Genomic DNA, 23,824 nt, shown 5'->3' with positions numbered 1-23,824 from the left:
TTGCTGCATTTATTAATGCTGACATCTATGTAACGATTTACATAAACACTTGCTAGCTGTGTGACCCTGGGCAAGTCACTTAACCATGTTTGCCTAAGTTTCTTGATCTGTAAAATGAGCTGGAGAAGGAAATGGCAAACTACTCCAGTATCTTTGCCAAGAAAACCCCAAATGGGGTTACAAAGAGCTAGACATAAGTGAAAAATGCCTGAACAACAGTATGATTTAAGATTTACAGAGTGAGTACTTGCCATATGTAGCCCTGGGTTGCTGAGACCCAGGATCACAGAAACTTTGGCTGACCTCTTCAGGATCAGAAAGACAGGATGACCGTCTCAGAATCACAGACACTTTGGAGGACTTTTTTTTTTTTTTTTTTTTCAGGAGAATCCCAAGAGTCCTGGGTTGTTGGAAGGTTGAATTTATGTTTTAGTTCTGGTGTTTTCTGAGGAACAGATTTTTGGAGTGACAGAAAAGAAGGTGAAGTGAGAGTAAGACAGGAACAGATAAGCACCTGGACAAAAGAGTGAAGGGAGAGAAGACGAGGTCATGGTGGGAGTGGACTTGAGCTGAGATCCATTGTGGCTTTTGACAAGAGGAATTCAAGTTAGCAGCTCTTTCCTTCCATTTAGCTATGAGCCCCCGGGTAGCCTTCTCTTATTTAAATGTCTGTCACCAGATATTATTAATAATGTCAATAAATTGCATGGCCATTAAGAGTAATTATCTAAGACCATAAATTCTGGTTCTGGGATTGAGTGAAGGGGTGCTAGCCTAGGGAAGAAGAGATTTCCTAGGTTTACTCAGAAATGGGGCCTCAGTCAATTAAAGAAAGTGTTTTGGTAATTTTAGTAATATCTGAGTTTATTCCAGAGCATACCTACTTAACTACTTTTGAACCCTGAGAGATAAAGAATTAATGAGATAAGTAGTGCTGAGTATAGTTAGTGTTATTGTACACACACAGAGGTTTAAACATACATTATCAACTCAGCACAATCCTATAAGGAAGGCATTAGAGATACCAGCCTCAATTTTCCAGATGAAATTGATCTAGTCACTTTCTTACATTTTGACCAATGATGACCCTGAACTTTCCCCTTCTCATCTCTAATAATCCATAAAAAAAAGTTACATCCCACCTCATACTTTCCTGCAGTTGCCTCACGTTTTCTTTGTCCCAGATAGACTTTTTAAAAAGTTTATTTTATTGTGAATTTAAGAATTAAAACAATCATTTCCATAACATAGAATAGAAAAAAATTGGTTGCACATGAAATTGCAAATTTATTATGTACAACTTGATATTCCTTTTAAATACACAACAAAGTTATTATGTAACTAGACTTTTTTTTTTTCCCCAAGACAGGTACCATATATACTTCATAATGGATAGAGTGCTGGATGTGGACTGAGCAAGACCCAAGTCTGAATCCTACCCCCTGAAACTTACTAATTGATCTTGGATGAATCAACTTATTTCAAGCCTTAGTTTCTGCATGTATAAAATGGGAACAATAACTATGGTACCTACTTCACAGGCTTGTGGAAAATCAAATGAGAATGCTTATAAACGCATTGAAAGCCATAAAGTACTGTGTTGGCTATTATTATCACTAACAGTGTCCAGCACAGTTCTGGGCACATAGCAGATGTTCAATAAATTCCTGTTGAACTTGCAAGATTGCTGGTTGGCATCAGAAGCTCGTTTGCCAACATGAAGGTAAAGGCAGACTTAAGTCTGCATACAATACCCAGATTGAACAAAGGCGTAGGTCTAGCCCAGGGTAATTCTACAGTGTTGAAAAGGGGCATAACCGACTCTGGTCCAAACTCGCTACTCAATCCATTTTCTCCAGCATGGGATACCAGGTCATATATAGCAGAGACTTTTTTTTTATCTTTTTAACATATCAATTTGCCCAGAATTAGACTGCAAGCTCTATTTATGCAGGTCACAAGGAATGAATTTGGGTTGTAACTCGAGTCCGATTTGGACTCGAAATGGAATAGGAAATCCCTGAACCTGAGAATACTATTTTGCAAAATTTAAAAAGAAAATGAGGTGGGTTACTATAGCTATAGTTGAATGTGTTTGTACTATAGTCCAAACGTAAACTAGCAGTGAAATGTGCCCTAAGGGATTTATATTTTAACATCTGAACCTAGAAACTAAAGCATTTAAGCAGCTGTGTCTTTTTCAGTGAGTGCTGCTGCAATTTATTGCCTTTAATTGCTATAATTAGGATTTATAAAAAGTACCTTAAGAAACATGTATCTCACTTGTTCTTACAGACAACACAATCTTGCTTTAAAATGTTCAGATTCTTCTAAAACTCAAGGTATGAAAATGGGTCTAAGGACAATACAGATAGACTGTAACAGAAATTGAGACTTTCTGAGGATCTGACCTTAACGGCAAATCTGTGAGAGAAGTGAGTACAGGTGCTATGTCCAAAAACCTTCTAAGAGACAACTCTGACTTAACTCTTTGCACCTACCTTGAGGATTACCTTTTAAAAAATGGACAAACCGAGGAAGGCACAGAATGGATAAATACAAGGTCAAACTGCATCACTGGCAGAACTGGAAATCAAATTTGAGCACCATGATGAGATTAAGTTTTAACCATTAGATTAGCATGAATAAAAGGGTAGGAATCTTAGCACTAAAAATTCCTTATCTGGACCTACTTCTCTCTATTCCTGTTTCTCTGAGGGATCAGATTCATAACAGCTGACTGCAGAAATCTGATGCAGTGGGATTTGACTCCATGTATTATCAGCAATACACTAAGGTAGAAAGGCAGCTGACCTAAAAGTCCTGAGTCTTAGCTCCAAATCCTGGTTCTGCCTTTTGCTATGTGACTTTGGGCCAGTCATTCCACTCCTTTGTATGTTTCCTCTCTTCAGAGATCAAAGTACTTAACTACATGACCTCTCATGTCCCTTCTAGCCCCTATAAGCATCAGATCTTAGACCTAAGCTATAATATGCCCTGTAGGGAAAATCAGGAAGGGACTGTTTCAAAAATACAAGCTCCGGTGCAATACAATTTGTCCTTTACAGTCGTATTTGAAAGCAGTTCACAAGAAACTGCCGACTTAGTCACCACACACTGTAAAAATCAGCTTTAAGGAAGGCAGTGAATTTTACTGCCTGAACTTTTGGCCGTATCACATCAAAAGCAGCGTTCAGCACTTCAGATTTAAAGCCAGACAGCCTGTTAAAGTTATCAACAACAACTTAAGTAGGCAGTGTTAGCATCATTACACCCATCCAACAGGTGAGGAAAGAGAAGTACTGCAGAAAAAGGACTTGCCCCGTGGTTACGGAGCCGGCCCCAAGGCTTTTTTCACCGTGCAGCACTGGCTAGGGGTGACCATTCCCCCATTTTTGTTTTTTTGTCCTCCTGTGTTCCTTATTGGATAAGGACTTAAATTAAGATTCAGTGAGCATGTAACTGTGAAGCCAACATTCTAATCTCAGTAAAACTAGGTCTCTTTCCCAGTAGTAAGTGAAGCAAGAGCGAGTGATTACACGTGTCACACATCAAGGGAAGGGAGTGTGGCAGCATGCTCCTTACAAGTTACTTACATGACACATGTTTGCAAAGAAGCTTTCCAATGTAGACGAGAAATAATAGAATAAATTCACTTGATTTGTTTATTTTTTAGAAAAATAAGATGAACTCGGATGCTGAAGGTTTCAATTTCATGTATACAATTCATAATTTTAAATGCAATTTTTTTTACCAACGTTTGCGATTTTGAAGATGACAGTAACGATATTCAGTTATATTCCAATCATACTGCATAATATACAAATATATAGCTATATACACAGTAGAAAATGACAGTGAAGCTACAGTCCAATCCATAAGTTCATACATTATAAGATGTTCCTAAGTTTTTCTGAGAAGTTATTATTGCACATTTCCTTTCCCTATCTGAAATGACTTTAGTTTAGAAATCCTTACACTTCTTAGGGTATGTGACATACACATCATAACTTAATATAAAACTCCTCCACACGTTTTCTGAGGAGACTATAGCACTTAGTTTACACAAGAGTTTATAGAGTAAACCACATTACCCAAGCAAATGGCAGTAAGTAATGGAAAAGTTATTAAAGTAATGGCAAGTTGATATTAGCTATAGTGTTTAAAAATTTATTTTGTTATGTAGGTTCATATACTCCCAACACACAAAACAAATTGAGAAAAAAAAATACCAAAGCTTTTTTGACCACAAACAGCAATGACTCACTGAATTATTCCCTGATACACCTTATTATATGACATTTTCACTCTTCAGACAGCTAAGTTTTCTTCTAAATTTAGACAACCAGCAGCACTGAAGCAATGTTAACATTAACAGCAGAAACCCACTGCTTTGTATACAGCACTTGTCCCAAAAGTCTTCAAACAGTTTGATGGGGCAACACCCCAATGCCCTAGACTCATGTGATCTATCCATTGTGATTTATAAAATGAATGCAAGTCAACGGTATAATAGCTCAAATATGCACCTCTTGAGGAGTGTTGAACAAATTTGCTATAGTCCAGATGAGGCATTCAACAATGAGCCTATTTAGAAGACGGAAGCCATCACCATCTTACACAATAGTAAAAAAGAGAAACAGATGCTTTCCTAACATATCACTCCCTCCCAAACAAATGAAAACCCTACGTCAAAGAACTACCAAATTTTCCCAGCAAAATTTAATACAGTTCAGGTAAGGTACTACATTGAAAATTATTTCTAGTTTTTTTTTTTTTTTAAATGAGCATCAGAAAAATGATTTTAAAAAAAGGAAAGTTAAAATTCTAGTAGCATAGCTTTTCTTCAAACTGGCCTTCTGAAATGAGATGGTGAAGGAAGTGAATGATGAATGAATGAAAAGCACTTACAATATTGCCAAAGATTCTGGTGAAAGGCTCAGAGTTTCTATTTTAACGTGGGAAACAACATATATTGGGGAGTGGGGGCCTCGGAAAGCCGTTCTGTTCAGCGAAATCACAAGGACAGTCAGTGGAACAACAGAGCAGCTCAGTAATATACCTCAGGTACACCAATGGAGTGTTTTGATTATAATTCTCTGACAAAGAAGTGAAAATCAGAGGTGGGGTGAGGGAGGGTGAGCATCTGCAGAAAACGGCCTAGATGAAGGTGAGCAAACATGGTCCCTGGAAGACCCGAGCCCAGCAGCTAAGCCGCTCCACCGCATGGCCTCTGGTGGTCAGGTCCTGAGGGCAGAAGAGCAGTGGAAGCATAAAGCAGACTGAAGTTGACTAACCTCAGGGCTGAGCATACGCCCCGGACTCATGCTTTACAATAAAAATGCAACTGTTATTTGGCACTTCACAAATGGGACTCAAAATTAATATAAAGATGGCTTTCGCTACGAATTTCACCGAGCCAGGGCACACCCGATGGCAGAAAGCACGGCAGCCCATCACAGACTCTCTTCCGGACAGCACGGACGCTGGCCCTTCAGGTGGCCTGATCGGCGGGCCCCTCCTGCTCGGAACTGCCAGGATTTGGACAGGCCCTGGTCTCCGCCTTCGTATCCTGTGGCCCAACAACGGCTTCTGGATCCCCACTCCCCTCGGCCGCCATTACTAGAGTGACGCCGTTGGCAGACGGCTGCGGCACCTCCTCAGAAAGGGCCGTTTTTCTCCTTCCTTCTTCCTCCTGCTGCTGCAGCAGCTTCTCCACCTCGATCTCCAGCTCCAGACTCTCCTCGTCAGCTTCCACTTCCAGCTGCTGCATCAGCGCCTCCAGCTTGCGGGCCTTGCGCAGCTCGTTCTGCTGGATGATGGTGCAGAGGTGCTCCGTGAGGTGCTCCTTGATCTCCGTCTTCCGCTGCAGGTCCAGCTTGGCAGCCACATACTCGCTTTCTGCCTTGTCAAAGCGTTTCCTGCGAGCACATGGACAAAGATGAGCTTATGATGCCACAATCAACTCAAAACGGGATGAGAATGAACTGCCACACAGATTAGGGCTACTTCGCCTAGAAGTGAGGGGGGGAACCAAATGGTAGACGAATGGGTCTGTGAGTCGCTGAAAGCACCAGGATTAATATATCAATACTGGAATCTTTCTGTACCTCCACCTTCTGTTGGTATTGTGACAGCATTTCTCTGTTCTCACTGCCTTTTGTAAAGATGTTTTCAGGGTTCCTGAATGTAGGTGCAGGGGATTATTCACGAAGGGCAAACAAAAAACATGAAAAGAGCAGATGTCTGTATCTAGATTAGAAAGGGTTTTAATAAGGGCCAGAGGTCACAGAGAATACGGAGAGGTTCAAGTGAGGAGACAGGAGAGATAGAAAGATATGGGGAAAGAAGAAGTAGAAATAAGACCAGCCTAGGAAAATTTCAGAGAGACCAACACATTTTTTTTAAACAGTCTAAAATTTCCAAAAAATTAATAGGCAGAGCTAATATACTTTCATACTATTTATTACCTTGTCTTTCACCTCAAAAGAAATAAACATAAAAACGAATCTTATCTCACTTTTCCTAATAACTTTTCCATGACTTAAGTATCAGATGCACTACTGTATCCATTTTTTTTAATAGTTGAGGAAATCAAGACACAAGCAAATTATGTTCAGAGGTACTGGCCATGTTAGTGGTAGAACTGGGACTCAAACGTAGGCAGATTTTCTGACTCCAATGTCATTTCTAGTCGATGATGATACATGGAGCCATCATATAAAATTTATGAATCCTGCACGTAAAACGTATTAAATGAAATGATTACTAAAAATAAAAACCACAAAACCCTCCACCTCCATATATGGACACTAAAATCATGCTGCAACTTCTAGAATTAATTTTTAAAAGTAATTAATGCTCTTCAATGGTTTCATAGCCCATTTCTGAAAATGATAAACTAATTTAATAATTATATCCTCAGTTCAATTTTATTCACTACGTTTTATATACTGCTTGTACTCCTCTCCTCCGGAGTAAACCATTACACTGCTTTGGTATTACTTAGCTGACCCCAAGATTAGCAAAATAATACTGTGATGTTAATTGATATTTTGATACAGAAATTAATGATGTTATTGATAAAGAGATAACTCTGAATAAAAACATATGTGTCTGACTTTAAAATAAACTGAATGCAAACACTTCAGTGATTCACCTACAGAGTAAGAGCTATTTGGGAACATACAAGCACAGCTAGCAAAGCTCTACAGATTGCCTTTGGCTGAGGGAACGCTACAGACTTGTAGGGAAGTAGGGGCAGAGGATGCTTGGGGGCTACACAGTCCCACAGAAAACACCCCCAAAATTCTTGTACTTGGTGAAGAGAACATTCATAATCAGGGTAAACATATAACCAAGTATCCAAACAGAGAGCTCCTTCAGAAAAATAACTAATGCATAAGAATGAAAAACAGCTAATCCTCCTGATCTTCTCTTTTACCAGGTAACGATCCAAGCCCACATCTGCCCCAGGAAAGGGCTCACAAAGGTATTTCATTCCATCTTTCCCTCTACCAAGATCATTACTTGTAGGTATTGTGCAGAAAAGGTACACAAGTGGATACGAACTTCAGTCCCAAGAAGCAGCAACTCTCCCTTTCCCCCTAGCTCCTGCTCCTGCCTCCTTATTGGGCAGGTGTTTTAGGGGTCATAGAAACGTAGCCCTCTGCTAGCAATCGGCCCCAAGCACTTTCTCTCCACACCCACTGTGTGTGTGTGTGTGTGTGTGTGTGTGTGTGTGCACCTGTGTGTGTGTCTCACTCTCTCTTCCCACACGCAGAGCACTGCCCAGACTCTCTCTTCTTTTCTCTCTGCTTCCCAACAAGATTCAGATGCAGCTTTACCCTCCTCTATATCTTTACTCATGCAGCAAAACTGAGTCTAATCCTACAGAGGAAAATGGCTGAACAAGTTACAGCATATGAATGTGATGGAATACTGATGAGCTTTAAAAAATGATCAAGGGGATGGTTTCGAAGAAACGTGAGAAAACTTGCATGAACTGAGGAAAAGTGAGGTGAGCAGAACCAGGTGAATAATTTACACAAAGACAATACTTTAAAGCCAAACAACTTTGAAAACCTTAGGAACTCATGTCAGCACAACAAACAACTATAATTCTGGAGAATTAACCCTGAAACAGGCCACCCATAACCTGAGGATGAGGTGACTTGGTGTAAAAGAAAACACACTCGGGGTAAGGTAGGCACAGGGGGAATGGCCAACGTGGACATTTGTTTTGCTTGAGTATACATGCTTATAACATGGATTCTTCCCACCTCAACTGGAGGTGAGGTGAAGAGAGAGGGTGGAAGGAAAGTAGATTTTTCCTGAATGAAAAAAAAAATTTAATTAAAAGAAAACCTAAATCCTGCCTCCAACATTTGCTAGCTGTGTGAGCCTGGTCAAGCCAACTAATCTCTTTAAGCCTCAGTTTTCTTATCTGTAAAATGGAGATAACACCACCTTATAGGAAAGTTGTGAAGCTCAAATGAGATAATCTATGCAAAGTATCTCATAAACTTTAAAGCCTCCATGTTTACTGGATGGCCCCCAGGCCTGGAATTCTGTCCCCTCTCTCTCCCCTACATAATCTATACCTCTTACAGTCTAATGGATCCTTCAAAGACCTGTTCAAATACTGCCTCCTCTGAATTTTCAGTGTATTTATACTTCTCTTGCATACTTATCACAAACATGAATAAAATAACACAAAGTAAAATGAACCTCTCCTTCCATCCTCTCATACGTCTTCCCCACCTCCACCTCTCAGCTAGATAGCACAGGGACAGAGCACTAATCCTGGAGTCAGAAAGACCCAAGTTCACACACTTTATTGGATGAGTCACTTAACTTATTTGCCTCAGTTTCTTAAACTGTAAAATGGGGATAGCAACAGTATCTACCTCCTAGGATTGTTGCATCAAATGAGATAATATTTGTAAAAAGCCCTTAGCCCAGCACCTGGCGCATGTAGGCACCATATAAATGTTTACCACCCCCACCACCCTCAATGTCTTGCAAGTAGCAGGCACTTAAATAGGAAGCGCTCTTTTGTGTCTTCAGCATTTTATTCCATGCAAAATTAACTACATCTTTAACTCATTAAGTAAAACTAGTAATACAGAAATTAGTAATATTTTTCAAAGAACACTTCTGGGGATACCATCCCCTTTCTCTCAAAGCCCCTCTTTCACTGTGGTTTGCCCAAAGACTAGAACTATGCCATTTCTTACATTGTTAATGTTAAGCATGCATGACACTCTTTTCATATGCAGTTTTCACAAGAAAGGCTTAAAGCACAATTTAGAATGTTTTTCTGGTAATACAGCAAATAACTACATCTAAGAATATATCACTATTTTAAAAGGCAGCATAGCACAGAGTATAAAGAGCTAGTCCCAGAGTCAAGAAGCCCTGGATTCGATTCCCACTTCTGAGACTATAGACTGTGTGAACTTGGGCAAGTCATTTAACCTTTTAGTGACCCCAGACAACTGTCCCAGACTATTAGGCTGCAGGCCAGCTACATGGGAATTTCCTGTCAATGAAATCACAGGTCCAGCTCAAATGAATAAATAAACTGAAATACCCGAATAAAGGCTATAATTCATACAAAGAAATTGGCAAACTTAATAGCTTCAAAGTACAAAATGATAAGGTCTGGTTACTCTATGAACAAATATTGGCCTCCTTCTCTGTGATCTTTTAAGAGAGATTTGTCACAGCCAATACGTCTACTCATGACCTATACCCATCATCTCTCTCTCCTCTTTATAAGATTGCCCTAACACCCACTTTCTTTAATTTTCAATTTCTTCCAATCTACTGGCTCCTTCCCTTCTGCCTACAAATACACATAAAGTTCTTCCACACTTTAAAGAAACAAAAACACTGACACTACTACCCCTTAAAGCTGTCACTCTATTTTTCTCTTCTCCTTTTCACAGCCAAACTCCCAGAAAGAAGCTATCAGCACACAACGGACCACTTTAGCCCTCCTCACTTCTCAACTCCTTGAAAGGTTCTGCCTCACAGCCCAGCTGAAGTCCCTTCCTCTGAGACTACCAGTGACCTCTTCACTGCCTGAGATGACAGTCTCTTCTCAGTCCTCATGCTTCTCAGTTAAAGCACCTGCCCCTTCCTCCTCCTTGATAATGACATTCATGATTCATGTTTATAAGGCATGGTGAGGTTTGCCAAGCGTGTCACCCACACACCTCTCTTATTTCCCTGGGTTTTTGTGACGTTGCTTATTTTATGGTTCTCTGCCTCCCCGGCTGCCTGGCTGTCTCTTCTGGCCTCTTTGCTAGATGATGCATGTCCTTCCTCCTAGCTGTGGATTCACCCCAGGGCTCTCTTCTCTCTCCACACACTGTCTTTGGTGACTTCTCATGGGTTCAACTATCACCTTCCAGCAGATGACTTGTGAAAGTATAGCCCATCCTGGGGCAGCTAGGTGGCACAGTGGATAGAGCACCGGCCCTGGATTCAGGAGGACCTGAGTTCAAATCCGGCCTCAGACACGTAACACTTACTAGCTGTGTGACCCTGGGCAAGTCACTTAACCCCACTGCCTAGCCAAAAAAAAAAAAAAAAAGTAAGTGTAGCCCATCCTTTATCATCAAATGCCTACTGCATTTTTCAAACTACATGGCTTGTGGGCATCTAAAACGCAACATAGCTAAAGCAGAACTCATTATCTTTTCTCCCCAAATCCTGTCCTCTTCTTAGCTTCCCTATTTTGGCTGAAGACATGACCACCTTTCCAGTGATCACTTTGCAAGCAGAGACATTTGGATTCACCTCTCCCCTGTTTCTAAGCAGCGGCCCCTTTACATCTGCTCAGTTCTACCACTCCGACATCTCTTGCATTTATGCGCTCTCCTCCACTCACAGAGCCCTAGTTCAGGCCATCACCTCATCTAGACAACTGGAATCATCTCCTAACTGGTCTTCTTGCCTTTAGTACCTCCTCTCTTCAGTCCATGCCCTATACAGTTGCTAAATTAATATTCCTGAAGTTCCATCTGATCACATCACTCCTATGCCTCCAAAGTTTTAATAGCTTCCTCTTGCCTCTAGGATAAAATATAAATTTCTGTATGGAGTTTAAAGTCCTTCACAAATTGGTTCCAACTTATCTTTCCAAGCTTATTGTATATTCTTCTTCTTCACATGCTCTACATTCCAGCCAAACTGGCCTCTTTGTAGCTCCTCACACATAATACTCTATCTCCCCTCTCTAAGCCTTTGAACAGGATGTCTCCCACCCTCACGTATTCCACGTACTCCCTCTTCATCTCCTCCTGGCACAGTACATACATCCTTTATGAATTAGCTCAAGAGCCAATTCCTACACGAGGCCTAATCTGATCCCCTCCACCCAAAGAAACTTCTTTATATTTATCTGTATTCCTGTTGTTTTTCCCTATATAACTGTAAGCTCCTTGTCTTTGTATTCTCAGTGCCTAGCACAGCGTAGGTGCTTAATAAATGTTTGCTGAACTGAATCTTAAACCTCCAGTTATTATCTTACTGATATTCATTTAGTAAGTTAATTAACAAAGTCAACTCATGACATCTGATGGCATGTAGTAAGCAAACAAAAAAGTCACAGGGAGAACCACAAGGCTCTTTCTTAAGCACTGAACAGTGAATTGAAAACCACAACCAAGCATTTCCGCTTTATTAAATTGTTATATAAACATTCTGATGCTGTGGTTTACCCTGGACTAATGAGGCATTCTGATTGATTTCTAGTGTTACAGAGAATGATGCACAACCGAATCATTTACACAGAACTCCCTTGTGAAAAGAGACAAGCCGGAATGATTAAAGCAATGCTGAAAGGAATGGAAGACCCTCAAAATTGGATTTAATTTTTATACTCTTTTATCTGTTTGCAAAGTCCGTGTAATTCTTTACATGTGTTATGTTCATTTTATAATTATGCCACAATATTTTCTTTCTTTAAAAGACAAAACAAAACAAAAAAAAAAAACAACCAATAGCTGAAACCAGGGAACATGATGATATCAAAACAATTTGTGCAGTATAGACTGGGAAGGAAAGAATAAAACTGTTCTAGAAGGAAATGTTTCAGTTTCAAGTTTCCAAGATAGGAATACAAATACTTTAAGGAAAAATGCATATTAAAAAAATGAGAGTACCCTTCTATTCTTAATCCCCCCCCCCCAAAAAAGGGGTGGAGGTAGGGCAGCTAAGAGGTGCAACGCATAGAGAACCAGCTCTGGAGTCAGGGGGACTTGAGTTCAAAACCAGCCTCAAACATTTATTAGCTATGCGACTCTGGGCAAGTCACTTAACCCTGACTGCCTTAAAAAAAAAAAAACAAAAAAACAAAAAAACAAAATCACACAGGGATCAGTTCCATTAATAAAAATATCTGTTTTCAATGCTTTTTTTTTTCTTTCCCAGAGTACAATTTTCCCCATAGTTCGTGCTTACCGAGCATAGGAATAGTCCAAGCTTGCCTGATCAATTCGATTTCGTAAGATTCCAATGTCAGCTGACACCATGTCATCTAAAGCCTGTAACTCCTTCTGGATGCGCTGCAGTTTCATGGTTTCTGCCTGCGTCCTTTTAGATCTAGGAAATGGGAAACAGAAAGCTAATTTTGGATAACATACTCACAATAACATAGCAAAACACATCTGTGCTATGCTTTCGGTGCGATGAGGCAGGGAGAGCAAGCCCTACGACCTCTGATTCACAGAAGAAGAAGGAGAGACCCGAGTCAGGTCGGACAGTACATGAGTGTAGGAAGCGGAACGAGAGTCAGCACTCGGACAAAGCATTCCGGGCTACAAATACATCAGGGGCTTCTCCACTATACTGCAGGTTCTCTTTTCTCCTGTCATTATCACAGACTCAGAGCAAACTGCATAGCATACTCATGCAAGTGCATTCCTTTTTCATAAAGCCTCCATGAGAAACTCCTAATTTCCTCAAGGTAATATAACGGATCAATTTCACTTTTTCATTCTTACAGTCAAGATTATCCTAATTTCCAACCTAAATTCTTTTGTCCTAATTTACTAATTAATGAAACTCATATTCTCCATTTATATAATTCAACACTAGTTTAAAATACACACCCACACACATAATGATTTCTATCTCATTTCACTTTTTACATAGACATTTTTCTTGAAAGAGAACTTCATGTTTTACAAAAAGATAAAGATTTTCCACTGGCAGAACAGAAATCAGTTTTGAGCCTTCGTCTGGAAGATCAGACTTCCTCTAACCTCAACCTCACACAGCCAGAATTCTAAAGTAAAAAAGATTCTGAATTCTGAAATTCTCACTCACATCTTAATTCAAATACAGATCTTAATAAGCTTAGTTAGCTTGTCACCTAGCTCACAGATCAGAAGCAGCAAAACAGAAAGAGTGGTGAGGATGAAGGAGGCACATGCATCAGCTGCAGTAAAAAGCACCCCGACACTGATGGAAGACACAGAAAAACTAAGAAATGGGCTGCACTTTGCACATACTCTAATAATGGGCATCGTCAGGATGATCCCAAGCCATCATGAAAAATTTAAATTATAATTAGTATCCTTGGAATTGTACAGTACTTTTTACAGTTAAATGATTTATCGTGAACTAAATAATGAACATCAAAGCAACCCAATAAACTTGCTTTTAACTATTTATATTTAAGTTAAATTGATTTCCACATAAAGTATGGTTTTTGTCCCTTCTAGGTCTTCATCAGGACTCTGCTTGTCTGCCTTCATTCACGGTTCCTTCTCTGCTATCAGAGTTAAAGGGCACTTTCTCCTTCTGATTCTATTCTTTTCACTTGCATTGTTTTACAAAGGTCTTTGCAGGTTTCTTTATACTCCTCATTCTTGGTCTTAATTGCATTAGAGTATGTCATTACATTGATGAATCATAATTCATTTAACCATTCCCCTTCTATGGGACATTTACGTTGCTTCCATTTTTTCAGAACTACAAAAATGTCACCACGTTCACCTTTAAGTAGCTAGCTCTTTTTTGGTTGTTTTCCCCTGATTCTTTTAGGATATGTTTCTACGCCACCCCACCCCCACCCCCACCCCCAAAGAAACTAGTGTGTCAAAGTATATGATGCATTAACTTTCACTGCATCCTGCCAGATTACTCTCCAAAGATACTATAAATATACAATCCCACCTCTTCCTGGAGGACTTCCCAATGAGATTTTTCCTGCCTGGTCAGTAACCAAGAATAAAAATGAGTTTAAATAAAAGAGTCCCATCTCCCAAATTCCTTTCCTCCTCCAAAAGCAATAAATGGGTCAGGTAAATGTCCCTTTAAGAGTCCCCCATTAAGAGTTTTTAAGAATACATTTATAGCTAGTTATCTTATTCTAACAGTAATAAAGAGGCTAATCAGAAGTAAAGATCTAAATAAACTGGGCCATTAAACCCCTTACACATGTGTAATCTAGGAAGTTCCTCTACAACCAACCAGCAATGTTTTATTGCTTCTTAATTATATTTTCCAATTTTATGGATGTGATACCTAAAAGTTGTTTTAATTTGCATCTCTCTGATCACGTAATACATTTTAGAAATATCTCTAACAACTGATGTGATAAAAGTTTTGATTCTGGAGAACTAGGATGCTAACCACATCAGGTCTGTTTGTAATGTGCAGCTGACTAGGATGTTCACTTCTGACTTTCACAATAGGAGACATTTCATGCAAATGAATATGAAAGTGAATAAACCCATTACTCTCAAGTCCTAATCTTCTTCCTTGCTTCTAGTCATCACAGGTCCGGCTTCATCTACGCCTGGCAAGCTCTCAAGGCAAGAATCTGGCAGCAGTGGTGGTTTGGGCTCAGACCTGACATGCCATTAATGGAGGGAACCCCTTGGGTAGAAACTTCTCCACCAATGCAAATTGGCTACTTAATAAAACTCATCTGTTATTGTTCAGTCCTTCAGTCACATCTGTCTCTTCAGAACCCCTGAGGACCACAGCATCTCAGGCCCTTCTATCCTCCACTCTACCCAAAGTCTTTCCAAGCTCATGTTCAATGCTTCCATGACACTTACAATTCACCTCACCCTCGGCCGCTCCTTTCTCCTTTTGCCTTCAATCCTTCCCAACATCACAGTCTTTTCCAATGAGTCTCCATCTTCTCATGATGTGGCCAAAGCATTTAAGCTTCGGCTTCAGTATTTATCCTTCCAATGAATAGTTTGAATTAATTTCTTTTTTAAATGATGACTGAAATAAAGCCTTAATGAAGTGCTTTAAAGTTTGCAAAGTGTGTTGCAACATTATCTCACTGGATAGAGTCTCACAACTAAATCCCAGGGAGTTGCCTGGAGAATAGAGGTTAAACGATTTGCTCATTGTTATAGTTAGCAAGTGAGAATGCGTCAGAGATAGACCTCTATCCAGGATGCAAGTGGTTATTATCATAAAACAGAAATATTAATAACACTGCTGGACCCTAAAGTGACAGTTGTTAAGAAAGTACAGTAAGTAAAACAGACAAGAAATTCACTGAAAGGGTCTACACGGTTACAAATATCATTCCTTAGTACATTTCTTACCTTTCTGCAATAGCTTTGGCCAACAATGCTTTTTTCCGTTTATTTTTCTCTTCCATTAGTCGTTGTTCTTCCTGGAGGACTTCCCAATGAGATTTTTCCTGCCTGGTCAGTAACCAAGAATAAAAATGAGTTTAAATAAAAGAGTCCCATCTCCCAAATTCCTTTCCTCCTCCAAAAGCAATAAATGGGTCAGACGGTAAATGTCCCTTTAAGAGTCCCCCATTAAGAGTTTTTAAGAATACATCTATAGCTAGTTATCTTATTCTAACAGTAATAAAGAGGCTAATCAGAAGTAAAGATCTAAATAAATTGGGCCATTAAACCCCTTACACATGTGTAATCTAGGAACAAGCGACTGATGCTAGGGTATGGTGGCTCATTTCGGCACTAAATATGGGGCACTAATATACGGCATTAAATTACTGGTAAAAAAGGAATCCAATAAAATGACTTGAAGATGATGCTTCTCACTATGCTTTTTCAACTATTATATACGGCCCTGATCAGAGGATTCTGGCCACCTTAATATTCATTAAGCAGTGATTGGTCAGTGATCATTCAGAACAAGAAACGTGATCCTAAAGAGCCAGTGTGGCGACATCTAGACTCGGTGTTGCCAGACCAGCCTCTTCTCCTTCCTAACAAGTTTGCTAAATTGATAGAGGAGAATGTTATATAGGTTACCTATATCTTAGCAAAACTTCTGATCGAGTAGATTGTTCTTATTCTGGAGAAGATAGAGGTTGGATCAGACAATAACACAAGATGAAATTTAACTGACTGAATGGTTGTACCGTTAGTGAGTTAGCATAAAGGTGGCCGGGGGTATATACTGGAATGCCTCAGCGATCTGTCCTTTGCAGACTAACATTCTTATTAATCACCTGAATAAAGAACCTATAGCAAAGACAAGAGCTAGGTTTTTAAAAAATTCCACCCAAAACTCTCTCTTGTGCCCAGTTTCGTTATTAAAATGTACACCATCACATAAACTTTCCAGGCAAGAAACCCAGAAATGGTTTTCACCTCCCAAGTATTTAGTTTCCCAGACCTAGTATATCTGAACAACTTTCAAAGTTATGCTTTCCTCTCCAAACCTACAACGATGATATGGTTAGGTATAGATGAAGATAATTTCTCACTTAGAGCCAGACTCCCTGCTTCCATCCCAAGTCCCAGCTTTCCATAAGCGGATTTCAACACTGATACCATGGTTTCCTCCTCTACTTATTATTACTCTGACCATACCATATCTATCCTCAGAGCCCTTGCTGGAGGGTAATTAAATTTATATTCATTAAGTACTTAATATGTACAAAATGTTAGGGATATAAAGATAAAAAATGAAATATGCTCTCAAAGAGCTTATCTTCTATTAAAGGGATAGAACATGTAAACAGGCAAGTCAAGGCAAGGTTAACAGAGGAAAAGGAGAGCATTACAAAAAGATAGGATTGGGGAGAGATGACATCAGGAAAGCTTCAAAGGAAGGTGGTACCTGAGCTAAGACTTGAAGGAACATCAAGATTCTTAGTGAAGATGAAGATATCACGCATTCAGGAAAGGATGACCACTAAAACAAATCTGCGGAGGCAGGAGACAGAATTTAAAATTCAGAGAACAACCAGCAGTCTAGTTTGGCTGGGAAAAAGTTCCTGTGTAAAAGGGAGTACTATGAGAGAAGGCCAGAAAGGCTTGTATCCAGGTGCAGAGGCCTGGAGGTGAGACAAAAATCCTGAAGGTTTTCAAGCTGGGCAGTGACATACATGGTCAGACCTGTGCCTTAGGAAGGTTGTTTTGGCACCTATAGGGAAGTCCAACTGGAGAAAAGATAGACTAAAAAAAAAAACAACAAAAAACAGACCGACCGACCAATCAGGAGACAATTCTAATCGTCCAGGGGACGAAGGCCAGACTTAGGGTAGTGATCATGTTACATACTTCAGCAAGCATAATCACCATTTGCCTATTTTTACTTACCTACATTCATGACAAAGAATGATCCTATTCTGGGGTGGATAATTATGCCCACAAATGACTGATACAAAACAAAAAGACATCAATAGAACTTATTTTTAAACTAACGATTCAAGCTATTCAAAAATGGATTGGGCTACCTTGGAAGATAGCAAATTCCCTGTGCCTGGCCATCTTTATGGGTAGGCTCCTGGATCAGCACCTGTTGAGGATATTACAGGGCAGAGGCATGCTTTACCTAGCAGTTAGATGAGATGAGCTCTATGGGTCCCTCAAATTCTTAAGAGTATAATAATCAGCTCTTAGAAGACAAGAAACATTTAACTCACTTAGTTTCATATTCAGTACAACCAGCAAAGAGGCACTTAGTAAAGAATTTTTACATAATAGGAACAAGTCTCAGGAAGAGATCAGATAAATATAATAATCTGGAAAGAGATCTGGAGAGAATGAGACACAAAAATGGATGGCATCCCATCTCCCCAGGGAGTCATAAATTAAAAGAGATAAGAAACAAAAGTAGTGAATGTGGAATAAAGTACAGAGTCCAGATGATCAGAAGCCTTACTTAAGTCAAAGAATAGCAAGTTCTATAGGTCTTAGGCATTCATGCTAAACCAGCTGCTTTAGTCCCAGAGACCGTATTTCAAGTACACTTGAAATGTATCACCAGTGTCTGTCCACCTCCTCCCTGGGCTTTCTCCTTTCCTACACCTTTTCTACTGCCCACAGCATCCTTCCCCACACAGGCAAGCCCATTCTGAAAGCTAAAGATTGAGCGGTTTTACATAGGTCCGGAAGCTGACATGCAAATTTCTCAGTGGTAGGGCTCTGCAAGTTCTAAGAACAATTTCTCCTTCCCATTACATTTCTAGGTCAGAACACATTATAACATATAAGACCCTGAGCTTCGATTTCTTTAGCAGCCAACGATAAAGAAAAGGACAGAGAGAACAAACGGAGTCATTTTCATGGTTATATAGATTTACTAACACCTTCACTTTCTTTTTTTCCAATTCACAGTTTGGTTTCGGAGTAACGGCCTCATCTTTTTCATCGGCATTATTATAGGAATTCTCAAGTCCTGCTTTTTTCTGTTGATTTCCAATGCTCTGATGCTTTTCATTATCACCAGGGGTGATGACAAGAGCAGGAGATGGGTGATGCGGCTGAGAGTCAGCTTTCTGTTTTGGGGCAGAAAGCAACTGCTCTCGAGGTTCTGACGGAGCACCACGCTGAAGTCCGAGCTTCTGGCTTCTCTGCTGAAGGGCCTTTTCACGTTGCAGCTGTTGTCGACTTTTGTTCAGGGGGTGACGCTTTTGCCGATCAGTGGGCTCTAACGGATCTATGTATAATAAAAGGAAAAAAATTACATTTGAGAGCAGCAGATTGTAAATTACTTTCTACTAAAAAAAAGGCGACACATTAACTTCAATAGAAACCAAATTTTAGATCTCTATTTTTTAATCTTTTATATTGCATACACAGTTGTAAAAATAATTTTCTGGTTCTGACTTAAACAATACTCACGCCCCACTTTTGGTGCTCAATAAAAATTCCCCATATAGCCAATTCTGAAATTTAACCACATGCAGATTAGCTGTAAACCACACTTCATTTCATCTCTGTGAACAATCACCCCACTAAAGACAACTACAAACACCCTGGGCTTTAGAAGATGGTTTCAAGGGACCCTATGGTCAAAAGCCAACCTCACTTAATGACCAGGCAAGCCCTAATAATATCATCCTAGTTGTATCTGATTGGGATGTCATGATCTTTGCATTGAATGAAAAAGAGAAATTCTACAGAGACTGTTGACAAGATCATCCAAACAAAATCAACAGACATGTTGATACTTGACATTAAGTGTGACAGCAGAAATGGAGAAAACAGTAAATTCAATATTTAGAAAAGCACTCTAGTAAATATGAGAACTGAAGCTCTGAGAGAGGCCATGGCTTGTAGGCTTCTCAGAAGAACCATAACAGTATAATCATTTTTTTTTCTTTCTTTAAAGAGAGTTAGAGGGTACTAGTATAAAAATACAAGTGCAAAAATAGTATCATTAAAAATGAATTTATATACATTTACACAGAACATACATAACACTAATAGCTAACATTTTACACAATGCTTTAAGGTCTGCAAATATATTATTTTGACACACACATACAAGCTCCATGAAACAGGCAAAATTTTAACTAGTTCATATATTCCACATTCATTCTACCTCATCTAATTAGTGTGACTACCACTCCTTTCTATTTTCCATCTCTCTAAACTAAAATCAGAGGCATTTACCTAAGGTTCATACAGTTCTCCCACAAACTCTATTAAAGGCAAAAATTAAAAATATGTCTAGTTCCTCCCTTTCCTCCCCACTTTGGGACCTAAAACTTCGAGACGCATAGACCTGTGACAGATATATGCTGTTATTGACAATCATCCCCAAATTTTCTCCTCTCCTTAACTTCTCTATTTCCACTGAGGGTACTAGTATCCTTTCAGTCACTCCAGGTTTACAACCCTGGGGTTATGACCAATCAGTTGTCAGGTTTTGTTGACTGTACTGCTACACCTTATCTGCCATCTTTTCTCCGTTCACAGAGCCATCATTTGAACTCAACACCACATCACCTCTCCCCTAGTGACTGGCATCCTGATCGGTCTCCTTGCTTCTTACCTTCTCCCTCACCATCTTGCATAAAATGGTCTATGTGATATTCCTAAAACAGAGGTCTGACCATGTCACTCCTCTACTCAACAAGGCCTAATAACTCCCAATGACTTCTAAGTCAAAATACAAACATCTGCTTGGTAAGCATTTTTTATGATGTAATTTTGTACTTGTGTGCTGTGCATGCCAACTCAGAAAGACAAGAAAATGACATACTGGCATGCTGCTGCTGAGTTACCTATGCTATGACCTTTTTTGTTTCTTGATTCCAAACCACATTTTCGACTGTACTTTTCTTTAATGGAATGCCCTTCAATCTGAATCCAGACTACCTTTACATGATCATTACACCATGTAACCATGTTGCTCTTCTACTCAATACACTCCATACAACCTATGGGATTAAATACAAAATCCTGTTTGACACTCAAAGACATTCATAACCTAGTGCCTTCCACCCTTCCACTATTACCACATGCTCCTCAATCCAGCCACACCGGCCTCCTTGTTATTCCACTAACAAGACACTGACTTGTACCTCTCTGCTCCAGGCATTTTCTTTGGCTGTGTCCCATGCCTGGAATGCTCTTCCTCTTCATCTGGTTTCCCAATTGATCACAAGGCCAGTGCCTTTCTTCTGTTAATTATTTTCTATTTGCCCCCTGTATAGCTTATTTGTATATATTCCCTTGCTTGTTGTCACCTCCATTAGAGCATGATCTCCTCAAGAACAAGCTCTGTCTTCTGCCTTTCACCACAGGGCACATCTGCCTAGCAAATAGTAGGCACTTAATGCTGATAGACAGACTGACAGACTGATTCGCTTCACACACTCTCCTATTCCACTTAAACCTGCCTACTTGTTCCCCACCCACAACATTCCACCCTGGTGCCTTTGAGCACTCCCGCCCCACATTCCCCAAAGAGAGAGAATGCATTCTCTCTTTACCTCCAAATATCTCTCCAATCCAGTCCACACAAACTGATCTTAGGAAGATGTAGGTCTGACCATGACATCTCTTATTCAATAAACTCCAGTGGCTCCCTAGGACCTTCAGGATTAAATATAAAATTCTCTGGAATTAAAATCCCTTTATAATCTGTTTCCCCCCCCATCCCACCCACCCACCCACGTTTTCTAGTCTTTTTTCAATTCAATTCTATAAACCTTTCTACCTTCCTTCCTTCCTTCCACATGGTTACTCCAGCCTCCCTGCTGTTCCTCAAACTGGTCACTCCACCTCCCCACTTATGGCACTGCCACTGGCTAGCCCCCTGGCCTGGAATGCTCTCTCCTTGGCTTCCCTTAAGTCCCAGTTAAAATCCCACTTTTTACAGGAAGCCTTTCCTGATCCCTTTAATTCTAGTTACTGTCCTCTAAGATTATTTCCAATTTATCTGTATATATTTTATTTATACTCAGTTGTTTTGTTTGCGCATCCCCCATTAGACTGTGAGCACACTGAGGGCAGGGACATTTTGCCATTCTTTCTAATGCCTGGATGGTAGGCACTTAATACAGTCTTACTGACCGACAAATCCTAATTAATGTCACTAGGGATTTTTGATACGCCCTCCTCTCCATTTGTACTTAATTCAAATATACTTTTTATTTATACGTGCACATACTTTCATTTGATAGCAAGTTTCTTGGGGGCAGGGAATGTTTAGCTGTTCCCTTTGCATGCTCTGTGATTCCAGCAAATGTTTAATAAAAGCTGTCTACCTATCATACCTTCCACTGTGGCTGGCATACTGTAAGAGCTCATTGACCCACTGACCCTGGCTTCCTTCAAAGCTCAGCTGAAACGTCACGAGGAATTTCTGTTAAGCTCCCCTCCCCCATTATTTGTTTATTTCACAAATACTTTTTTATTTACACTTGTACAATTTTCATTTGATAGTAAGCTGCCTGAGGGCAGGACTGTTTAGCTTTTGCCATGTATGCTAAGCGCCTCCTGCTCTATCTATCCACATAGTGTACCTCTTGCTGTGCCTGGCACACAGCAGGAACTTAATAAATGTCTGCAGGGCGGACTCGGCCGGAAACGGTCGCTCACCCTCCTCCCCGGGCCCGTTCCCAAGCCTGCCCCCTACTACCCTCCAGGGCTGAAGGGACTGAGCCACCTCCCAGCTCGTTACCTTTGTTCTGCCGCAACCTCCACAGCTCCTCCTCGGAGAAGCCTGCCCATGCTTGCGCCATCCGCCCGCGCCTCTGAGAGGCTTCCCAGGGCCCCCGGAGCCTTCGAGGATCCCCGGCTGCCAACGCGACGACCCCAGCACGTCCGGCCCTTCGCCGGCCGGGGCCATCCGCTTAGCCAATCAACGCGCCGCATTCAGAAACAAGCCCCACCCTACCCCCGGCTCCTTCCCGTTCACTCAGAGGCAGGGATCTTTAGGTGGCTTAAGCAATGCCTGATTGGATACCTCGAGAGATCTGCGCAGCATACGTTCCCCACCACACCCTATACACCTTCACGTTCCTCCCGCGTCTCATCCTCGCAGTAGTTGTCAGTCACAAGAGGAAAGCCTTGTGGAGCTTCGGAATAAAGTTAAGCTTCTCGGCAGGCATTTTTCTGGGTGACTTGGAGGGGCGGGGCCAGGGAAACAGGAAGGGGCGGGGCTATGAGCCTGCCCTGTAGTATTTGTGGAGCCCGCGGGCCACTTCTTTTCAATCCCTGGGGTGTCGTCGGGCGTTCTACGTATCTTGTTTCAAAAGAGCTAGGCTTTAACTTCTACATCTTTGCCCACAGGCTTCAAAACCTCGTTTAGACTTAGTCCTTAAAAAGCAAAAAAACAACCTAAACTCTGGGGCTTTCTTTCCGTCTCCCCACGGTTCTGCTTGGGCTCTTGCCTCCTTATGTTTGTCCCTCCTCTTGCTTACTTATTCTCCTCTGCTTTCTTGCTTATTTTGTCTTCAAAATGTTGGACTTTAATTAATTTGTAGGGAAAGCAGCAGGGATTCAAAGAGTCACTTCTGCAAATGTTTATATGTAATAAAGTATGTAAAGCGCTTTGTATGCCTTCAAGCGCTATATAAGTGTCAGTTATTAATACTGTTATTGAGTGCAGACTGTTAACCCAAGGCCCTGAGCCAGGGATGAAAAGATGGAGAAAGGGCGTGTCCGTTGCCCTTACAGAGTTAATACTCTGTGGGGGATGGGATATGCAACAAGAAGGAGGAGACAAGCAGATAAATAAGCTGTGCGTGGGATGAATAGGAAATTACGAACAGAGCGGAACATATTAAGGTCAAATCCAGGGTACCATGATTTATTGGAAAGATGGAGAACACTTGGGTTCAAAATCATGCTATGCTCACTACCACCTGGATGAGCCATTACCTCTGAGCTATTTCCTTGTCTGTGAAACAAGGGGGCAGAAATAAATGATTTTTGAACAACCAGCTCAAGTCTGCAATGCTATTATTGTGATGGGACAAAGGAGAAGACTAGGAAAAAATGCCATGAAGACTGAGGAGCAGGAAAGAATGTTTTGGGTGGGGTGAATGAGGGTGTGGGCAGCAGCGGACTCATGAAGAGAGGGACTTTGTAGGAGATGGAAGCTACCATAAGAA

At 40.6% G+C, this 23,824-nt stretch overlaps 1 protein-coding gene across 4 annotated transcripts; it reads right to left on the bottom strand.

The window, feature by feature from the left end:
- Nucleotides 1–4,154: 4,154 nt before the first annotated feature.
- Nucleotides 4,155–22,528, bottom strand: GORAB (golgin, RAB6 interacting). 4 transcript variants are annotated; one of them, XM_027868635.1, is made up of 6 exons: nt 22,390–22,528; nt 21,197–21,299; nt 18,561–18,912; nt 15,591–15,692; nt 12,475–12,615; nt 4,155–5,921 (listed from the first exon to the last, which is right to left on the bottom strand). In XM_027868635.1, exons 4-6 carry the CDS (start codon nt 15,644–15,646, stop codon nt 5,495–5,497), a joined length of 624 nt encoding a protein of 207 aa, XP_027724436.1. In that variant the 5' UTR covers nt 15,647–15,692; nt 18,561–18,912; nt 21,197–21,299; nt 22,390–22,528; the 3' UTR covers nt 4,155–5,494. The 4 variants fall into 4 exon arrangements, with proteins under 4 accessions (XP_027724436.1, XP_027724434.1, XP_027724437.1 ...); XM_027868633.1 differs by lacking the exon at nt 21,197–21,299; XM_027868636.1 differs by lacking the exons at nt 21,197–21,299; nt 22,390–22,528 and adding an exon at nt 17,089–17,174 and having other exon boundaries at nt 18,561–18,647.
- Between the last annotated feature and the right edge of the window lie 1,296 nt (nt 22,529–23,824).

This window comes from Vombatus ursinus, unplaced genomic scaffold (genome assembly GCF_900497805.2).
Source record: "Vombatus ursinus unplaced genomic scaffold, bare-nosed wombat genome assembly UNPS02014789.1, whole genome shotgun sequence".
NCBI lineage: Eukaryota > Metazoa > Chordata > Mammalia > Diprotodontia > Vombatidae > Vombatus > Vombatus ursinus.
The sequence above is the reverse complement of the archived record's forward strand: the minus strand, read 5'-3'. Positions and strand labels throughout refer to the sequence as shown.